Here is a 10,049-nt window from a genome sequence, read left to right as displayed (position 1 = left end):
TTTATTATCAATACTATCAACCCGTTTCGGCTTGACGTTAAGTTCTGGGACACACTGTAAACATATCCAACTGAAAATTACTGAAAAATTAATTTATCTGCTGCGTTATATTTTTAATATTGTACTAGTAAAATATTTATTATAATAAGTTACACTTCCAACTTGTGTTTGCAGAGTCGAATTATTTTCTTATTTTCTTAAAAACTTTATTCTGTTCTCATAATTTTCTTAGAAACTTTATTCTATTTTCATAATGCTACAAATATAAATACATATCAATCATTTCTTTTTTTAGAGTTGAATATCTTACTTCTTTAAATTTACCATTTTTTTCTCAAAAAAAAATCATTCTGTGGTTTTAATTTAATTCCTCAGAGCAAAAACAAATTTATGTCATTAGATATTAATTTTTCTGGTAATACATTCCTAACTTTTTAGAATATATTAATCCTATCTAATATCATATAAAGTCAAAGGTGTATTTCTACTTGTCCAATTTTATTGGTTAATTGTTTTATGTTTGTCATAAATCCCTTTAAAATTGCACTCATCTAAAATAAGCACTTTAACTTTATTATTAGGATGGTCTATATCTATACTTTTTTTTCGAATTCTTTTATATTAGATAATTTCAATTAGTACTATTTTCTAAATCTGAATGATTAATCAAATTCATATCTATTTTTTACAGAAAATGATGTAGTTATCACGCAACGTTTATAAATCTGGTCAAAAATGCATAAGTTTGATCAACTAAGTGGACTTTCATAAAACGGACAAAAAGTGCAAAAGTGTATATCTAAACTATGCTAACTATCTAATCAGTGCTTAAACCAAGTGACAAAATTTAAATGTTTAAATAATAAATAAAAAATATCTTACTATATCATGTCATATTCAGAAGACTCAGTGTTATCCATCTTATCCCACCATCTGAACGATTCTTTTAGTCTGGAAGACATCATGGGCAAGTTGAACAGTTCTGAGGAATTGAAGTGTTTGTTGATGCAGGAGGAAGAAAAACAGATGGTCAACTCCAAAGTTGGCGAAGACAATGTTGTTCAATGTAATACTTATTGGGATAGTGTTTTGTGTTGGACGTCTACACCAGCTGGAACTACCGCTGTAAAGAACTGTATGAAGGAGCTGAATGGAGTGGAATATGATACTACACGTAAGTGACTCTAATTTATATTTATTTAAGTCATAATTTGACTTGTTTACAATTGCATACATATGCATCAATATATAACCACTTGTAATATTAATAGGAGTATTGAGTTCCAAATATCTATGGTCAAAGGATGATGACAAATCTAGGCAGCCTTACCCTTAACCAGTTTTTACCTCAGATCTGCTTTTGCCTTATGATTTTATTATTTTGCAAATTAGCAGGTTGACCCAACTAATTTCATTCTAATTTGGCAGAAGAATTAACCAGAATCCTTTTCATTTTTCTCACACGTTTGCCACCATGTTTGTTCACGAAATGCAAAAATCTCCCAACTGAAATTGAAATAAAAAAGTATTTACTCATAATCGCGATAAAAAATAATAATAGAATGTTATCACTCCGTTTTATTGAGTTGTAAAATTGACCATGACCTTTAAAATAATGACATTCTGGATTCATATGCAAATTTCGTCAGTTTGCCGAGCGATAAGTTTTTATGCTCTCAGATAAATGTTTATTGTAACTCCGAAAGTAAAGTTTAATGGTAATTAAATTATTTCAAGATACGAAATAATTCAGAAAATGTAGGAAATTTATTTAGAAAATGCAAATTGTGAAATTGAAGGAAATATCAGGGGAACGATAAATTACTAGGTACAAGTGGCATTTTGCTTTGAGGCAAGTTGCATCAACTTCACGGTACGTGTAAATAATCGACTTTATCAATACAATTTGAAATTAAGTTTTTAGATCAAATTATCTGGAAAAAAATCATGTTTTAAATCACTAAGAACTAAATAATGTAATTGAGATGAGAATGAGATCAAAATCTACGAAAAGATAACTATCAAAATTTTAATACTTAGAACTTAAACTTAGAACTTAGAAGAAAAACTTATCATATTTTTTACGATGCGCCACACTCTAATAATCACAAATCTTCTGTAGACTTCTGCTTACTTATATTTATATTTAAATTCCGGATACAGTATTAAATTTAGTAACTACAGAATATAAATGATCTTAATTGAATTAATTACAGTAAAATACGACTCTAAAACAATATTAAACCTAACATTAGTATTATCTAATACAATAACTTGAAAAAAAAGTTATAATATTGTGAGTTTATTTAAGGCTTGTAGATCTTGAGATTCCTCTGATGGTGAAAAAATTCTTAAAATATGTTAGGGTTTTGTTCCAAAATTTATGTCCATGTATTATTTTATAGACTAATGTGGTAACATTTTTCATAGCCCAATGATAAATGTACTTTTTTTAAAGCTGCCAATAATCTTTGACCCTAAACTATCAATTTTTGGAATAAATGGCTCTATTAAAGAATGGACTGTGGTAGAGAAATATAAATCAGAACATACTATTTGACTTTACACAATAACCTAAAATTGATCATAACAGTCATTTTGAGAAATCTTGTTCATTTGACATACTTTTTTCGGTTTTAGTAAAGACTCCAAAATCCAAACTGTTATCATCCTAGTTATTATTGAATTTGAAAAAAAACTAAGGACATGTGCAACTTTTTTAAAAATAGATCCGTTGACTAATGTATAAGTTACACATTTAAATGAATTTTAAAATATTAAATAATTTAGTTTATTACAACAGGACAGATATTTTCATTTTCACAAGGTCGATCAAATAAGTTTGTACTATTAATGAACTTCCAAAAAAAGTCAAAATATAAGTCTGAGTAGTTGGAATATTTATAACAGAACTTGGGTTTCATATTGAACAAGGATTTTAGAATTATTATTCATTCATCAGTTATATTTTTATCCAACTATATAATATATAAAAATAGAACTTCTATAGAAGGTGCAGCAGGTCATTTTCTAATACTCAAGGGAAAATGTTCATACTCCAATTAGCAAGTTACATCAGGCCACTTCGGCGAATGAAATATAAATTAGCTTCCATTTAGATTATCGAACTCAAAGAAAACTTTGCATTTATAGGAGATTTATCTATAAATATTTTATTCTGATATGAAATATAATATAATACAAAGCAAAGGGCTTATATTTAATTGACAATATTAATGTAAGGCACGAGAAGAACTATCGCGCATCGTACAAAATATGCTAAGTTTTCCTTCTCCTAATAGTTGTAACGTTAAATTCACATTAAATAAACTATCACAATATTATAACTTTTTTTTCAAGTTATTGTATTATATAATGCTAATGTTATGCTTGATATTATTTTACAGTTGTATTTTACTGTAATTAATTCAATTGAGATAATTTATTTTCTGTAATTACTAAATTTAATCCTGTATCCGTAATACAAATATAAATATAAATATCGTAACATTGTTCATTTATATAAAAATATAGATGTACTAGTGAAAATATTTTTCACATGACATTGACTTATTTCGACAATTAGGGCTTGTAGGGGCTGCAAAGAATAATTTAATTGTAGGGTATACTGCCAAAAATAACGGCAATATCCTTTATATCAATTTTTATACGTTTTGGGAAAAAAAAATTTTCTTTTTTTTTTTTTTTGCTTGCGATCATAGAGTTTACTCGTTATGACATTATCTGGTACAGAATTATGAATTTGAATCCATAAGTTTCGGCAATATTCGACTTTAAAGTTTGGAAATCACACAGTTTATTTTATAATTATTATTATTATTATTATTATTATTGATTTTATAATTATTATTGTTGCTGGTTTACCCGAAGGCATATTTTTCGATATTGAATTCATTCCGATTCAGTGCACAGAATTAAAAAAGTTCTTATTATTGGAGTTGATAGGAATTCAAAATATTTAAATTTAATTAAAATTTACTTAAAATTTAATAAAATTATATTAAATTGCATGAAAAGCCATAAAATCATATCAAATAAAATCAAAATGTATCATAATATTTTAAAATTTAATCGAAATAGGTCAATATTGATAACCATCATCAAAATAACTATAACTAATTTATTAATAATATAGATATTAATTATTAAATTCTTAATGGAATAAAATATATAAAAATTAAAATTAGTCGATAATAATAACGTTAACCAAAATTTTATGATAGTACAATTTTATATTACATCTCAAATATGACGGACCTTCACACTTTTGTATACTGCGTCGCCCTGGGGGACAATAGCTATGACTATAATATGCAGGACTTTTTACATGTCCAAGAGAGACAAATTTTTTTTTAATATCGTTCAAGATCCTTTAAAAAGCGCCACTTACCCCTGTTACAATGTTTACAATAGAACCCCTGTATGTTTTATAGATTTTACTAGATTTTTTTTATTGACTTGTTAATATTTTTATGTATTAAGATGAAAATATAGATTTATATACTTCCGCAAAAGTCGTAAATGAGAAAACTAGTTTATGGCATTAAGAAAGTTTCCGGAAATTGGAAAATGTGAGCTTCCATGATATGAAAATACTGTGGGAGTAAAACGTATTAAAATATAAGTAGTATTTCGAATAGTTTGATGACTAAAATATTTAGTTTAGTTTCTTAAAAAATAATGTTTGTTCTATAAAAAATTCATATTTAGCTCTGTAAATAAAATATTTAAAAAAAAAACGTAGTAAAAATAATACTAACAAGATCATATGTTGAAAAATTAGGAAAATTCTCTGTATGTCTCAAGATATATTTTTAATAGAATTTAGCTTCGTTAAATAAGTACTAATAGTATTATTAGTATCGGTAATACTAAAAATAATGGTGATGTGGAAAAAAGATAAACCATCTTAAAGTATAGCAGAAATAAAGAAATGACAGGTCTTTTATATGAAAAAAAACTACAAACAAATTAGAAAGTCAAAACTTTTGTAAAAACGATTACGATTGAAAGAAAATGATATTGCATCGAACAAGTATTTAAAAAACATTTTACTTGTCTTGTCGGAATGAAAAATTGATTACTATTTTGGGAAGGCAGGTCTAGCGGGTTCGGAGATACAGTGGAAAATGTTCTAAGCACTAGTATTTAAAACTATGTAAGCAAACTTGCAAGTTTAATTTCATTTAAGAAATCGTTACTTAGGGTTCCGAACCAGGATGCACAAAATGAAAAAATTTCCCAATTTTCGAAGAAAATTTTTTTTTTTCAAGATTCTCGAATTTAAATTTTTTTTTTCAAATTTTTGAGGATTTTCAAAATTAGATTTGTTCCAAAATTTCAAAAAAGGCATTGTGTTTTAAAAATTTCAAAAAAAAAATGAAATTTTCAAAACTTTCAAAATTAAAAAGAAAAACATTTTTTTCCAATCTCTCAAAAGAGTTCAAATATACAATATATATAAAATGTATATACCTATGCCTGATGTTAAAAATAATAGTTCTTAGAAATATGAGAACCCTTTGATGGAAATATATTCATATGTTTACAAGTAATCATATATAAGGATACCATACCTTTCGTTGCTTAATTTTTAAGGTCATATATTTCGTCTATAAAATATAAGTTTTAATAGTTAGAGCATTTATCATCATTCATTTGAGAATGTACAAAACAATTGTTATTAATCATTGACCAATTTTATAGTACGAACAATTTCAACAATTTGTCTCAAGGCACAATGCCATGCACCACTAGTATTATCCTGTTAGTGATACCCAAAGTGGTCCACATGGACCCTCAGGGGTCCATGGCAACTTTCAAGGGGTCCACGGCAGGGAAAACAAAGTTTGCGGGTCCACGAAATAAAAATGGTGGTCCATGGCATATTTAGAAATGATTTAAACTTAAATGTTAGTATTGAGCGCGGAGCCCGCCACCCATCAACCTTGCATATCTCAGAAACTATTAAATGTTCCATTTTTAAATTTCTGTCAAATATTTAGTAAAGTGTAGTTACATTGTATGTCAAGTTTCATCAAAATCGAAGCATGCATTTTTGAAAACGTACAATCTCTTTCAACACTAGTATTGAGAGCGGAGCCAGCCACCCATTAACCTCGCATATCTCAAAAACTATTGAGTGTTTCAACTTTAAATTTCTGTCAAATATTTAGTAAAGTGTAGTAACAACGTATGTCAAGTTTTATTAAAATCGAAGTATGCATTTTTGAAAACGTACAATCTGCTATAACACTAGTATTGAGAGCAGAGCCAGCAATCCATCAATTTGCATATCTCAGAAACTATTGAATGTTTCATCGTTGAATGAAAAATTGCAAGGGCACAAACAAGTTTGGGAACTTATGTGTTACACCATGCCTACATCAGTCTCCTTCAGATTTTTTTATGGAAACACATGCTGGTGCCACCAAGAAGCCTAGATATGTGTCGCCAGCAATTTTGTCTAGATTTGTTACCAGCAGATTTGTTTCAGCAGATTTGAGTCCAATTCCTTTCTATCTTGTTTTTACCAAATAAAATATGAAATACACGTAATATCACTAAAATTCCTATAAAAATCAAACTCTTGCCATCATTACACTTCGGTTCGTGTTGATGTCGCATCTGGCAACCTCTTTTGCTCTGATTTTCTGTAATAAAACTTGTACGTGTCGAGGGAGTCCTCTCGAATTACCCTCACAGATGGGTAAAAGGTACTTGGATATGTATAATTTATAATTTTACTCTATTGATGTTTATCGAAGTGGAAATTTGGATACATCCAAAGTACACATGATCAAAAATGAAATTGTAGAAAATATTTTTTTTCTTAGGAATTGTTTTTGATGCGCAAAAATCATTCATGGTGTTGGTAAAAACAGATTGAAATTGATGTTAATTCGCATTTTTAACTTTTTGTAGGGTAAGTTATAGTAATCTCAAAAAAATGGAAAATGAAAATTTTCTATTCCTTCTCCTGTAATTTTTTTCATTAGCATATATTCATATCTGGTACAATAGTATATTTACTTAGACTATGTCTATTTGCTCGTACAAAATGCATTTCATTTATTATTTAAAATCAGTGGAAGGAGATAAACTGTTCAAACACAAACAAACTACTGAAACTGTACGCGTTATTTGCTAAAGGATTTTCATTCTGATGTCTTCCCTAGATATAATATCTTTTATAATCTCAAGGATTATTACGCAGTATAAAATATAGTAGGATGTCGCGTTCAGTAGACAGAGATCTGGTGGAAAATTTGGTAACCCAGAACTCCTTGGGTAAATATTTCGAACAACTATTTTACGTATCCTCATATTTCAAGACCTTCTAATCATTTTACCATAAGTTTAGAAAAACAATTGTATGTGTGTATTCTTGGATACAAATATTCTAAACATATGTTAGAAAATGGATAAAAAACCCAAAAAAATATTTAATTCCCACAAAGAGTATGAAGAGTTTTCTGGTTTTTGGTGGAGATATGTCTAGTTTTAACGATATACTAGTTTTAAAGAATATAAGACAAAAGTACTAAAAAATTATATATAAAGTATAAATAGAGCTATAATAGTTTTGGAAATTAGTTTTGACGATTGCGGAGCAGATTTAGCAAAATTTCTGATTACCTTGTTGGATGAATATGAGTAGATTAAAGGTTTTGGTAAAGAGAAGGTCAAATGTTTTTGGAGATAAGGTAGATCAGCTTCAAAATATTAGCCAAAGACTTAAAAAGAAGTTTGTCTTGACAACATACAAAGGTTTATGAAAATCCTAGGTGAAAAATCAGTTATCAATTAGATTGATTATTCACAACAAATCAACAATTAGTATCCATTTTTGATATAGAAAAAAATTATGAGAAATTAAGGATAGGATACCATATTAATTAGTATGATGCACACACATAAATTTATTGCTGGTAAAAAACTCGTGCCTTAACTCAAGTTGCTGTAACTTCCGGTATCGTAATTTAATTATTTCCTTCAAAATTTTGCAAAAATTAGATTTTTAGAATTTGACAATTTTTAATAAAAATTGGCTTTTGATTCTCCTACTCGAAGATTTAAATAAATGGCCATATGATCTTAAATAAAATATCCAAAATGGATAAAAGAAAATATCTCATTGGAGACAAACCTTTAAAAGGCATAAAGACCAATATTGGCAATAAATATATGCAAAAAATGCTTTTTTTTGAAAAATTAGATGTTTTAATTTTGTATTAATTTTAAAACTTTTTTAAAGCAATCGCGCTGCGTAGCTGTTTCAGGGACGAAGCGCGTAAGCGCTGTAGATAAACTTTGGTATGGAACCCATAGAAATGTAAAAAAAAAGACTTATTACTCAACTCTGTATAAAATATCTGATAATTTGATGTGCATTTTTGGCGTTCAAATTGCATTTTTTATTTTACTTTTTTAATAGATCTCTGAAACCGCTAAACCTGTCTTCAAAAAAATTCATACGTTCTTCATTTGTCAAAGCAAATACAACGCTTTTTGAATATTCAAATCGGTTGTTCCGTGTTCCCAAAATCGTCGACAAAAAATTGTATCCGCACACACGCACACAATACACACATATACACACATACATGCATTTTGTCAAAAGGTACATCAAAATGTTCAGAAATATTTGAAACGTGAAATTATAAAAAAAATTTCATTTTAAATTTTTGCGATTACTATAACTTCCCATATACTACGGAAAGTTAATATATGCTGAAAAGTGAACAAAAATTTCGTTTCGGAAAGAATCCATATAATATGCAATTGAATAAATTGAGCTATAACGCTATTACTAAGAAGTTGCAGAATTTTTTAAAAAAATACCAGATCCATTGTAGTGTTTTTCAAATATTTCCACCAGCTCCCTCTCTATCAATTCCTGGCATACAATATGCGTTTCGTATTTGCGGATTATGACAGACATAAATGGAGAAGGAATTTCCCGTTTATCCGCCCACTATAAAAGCTTAAAGGATTTCATAAAGTCCTTATTCACTTTAAAATAGTAATTGACAATTTAAAAGATTTTCAAAAATGCATGAAAAGTATTATTTGTCATGATTATTATAGCAATTTAAAAAAAGATTTATATTATTATGGAAGTCGAAATGAAGTATGAAACATATAATGGCACATTTTTAATTTCGTACTTGTTAATTTATTAAAATTGGTTAAATAAAATGAAGATATGAGTACTACTAGGGGTAGTGCTGCCCTAGGGCACGTCTATGAGCTGAGTTAAATTCCAACTCGACTCAGGGAAGAATACTGTGATTTTTTATTGCCATTGCAATTTTACATCGCAATCATATTTTTGATTTAAGGGGCACAACTAGTGAAACCGCCTATATAATGGTGATTTTGGGAATTTATATTAAAAAAAAAACTTTATGAATCAGTTCAAAATTTTATGAATAAATTAACACATATTTTAAGAATACATCGTAAAAATTTTGAAGAAAAAAGGTCGATCTCCAACGTCGCGAAAAATAAATTTCGATTCCAAATCGCAAAAATAAGGCCAAATCAAAAATAAAAAATTGACAAAATGGCGGCGTTTTAAAAAAAAGTCGAATTTTACTCAAAATTTTGATCGTTTCTGGACTGTCAAAATTTGATTTTTGATCCGATCAAAATCGATTTTTCATTTTACGGAGAACTATATATAGAACATGTAAAAAAAATTGATAGTGATCGGATCATTTGTTTTTGACTAATAGCTGCAGCAAATTCTTATTATGCTGTTTCGAGAAAAACGCGTTTAAAGATTAAATAATCGTTATACTATATACTATATATATACTCTTCAAATGGCTGTAATTCAAAAACTGTTAAGATATCGATTTAAAATTTTTGTATGTTATTTTTAAAGGTATAACCTATCGAAACATGGAAAAATTGAAAATTCGATTTTTTGAAAATTCACACTAGTTGTGCCCCTAAGTGAAAATCGACATTGCTACACCACGATATCAAGTTGTCTAAAAAAAAACAAAAACAATATTGAA

General features: G+C 28.0%; 1 protein-coding gene across 1 annotated transcript in view; it reads left to right on the top strand.

The window, feature by feature from the left end:
• The first annotated feature begins 696 nt into the window (after positions 1-696).
• Positions 697-10,049, top strand: part of LOC113364174 (diuretic hormone receptor-like) — a 191,234-nt gene continuing 181,881 nt past the window's right edge. Inside the window, exon 1 of the mRNA XM_026606654.1 lies at positions 697-1,174. Coding sequence (XP_026462439.1) covers positions 889-1,174 — 286 coding nt within the window. The 5' untranslated portion in view covers positions 697-888. The remainder of the gene's footprint in view (positions 1,175-10,049) is intronic.

This window comes from Ctenocephalides felis, unplaced genomic scaffold (assembly GCF_003426905.1).
Source record: "Ctenocephalides felis isolate EL2017-DRISC unplaced genomic scaffold, ASM342690v1 CF-g0.4_SCAFFOLD_00845, whole genome shotgun sequence".
Taxonomy (NCBI): Eukaryota; Metazoa; Arthropoda; class Insecta; order Siphonaptera; family Pulicidae; genus Ctenocephalides; species Ctenocephalides felis.
Note: the sequence above shows the minus strand (reverse complement) of the source record. Positions and strands in the feature narration are given on the sequence as shown.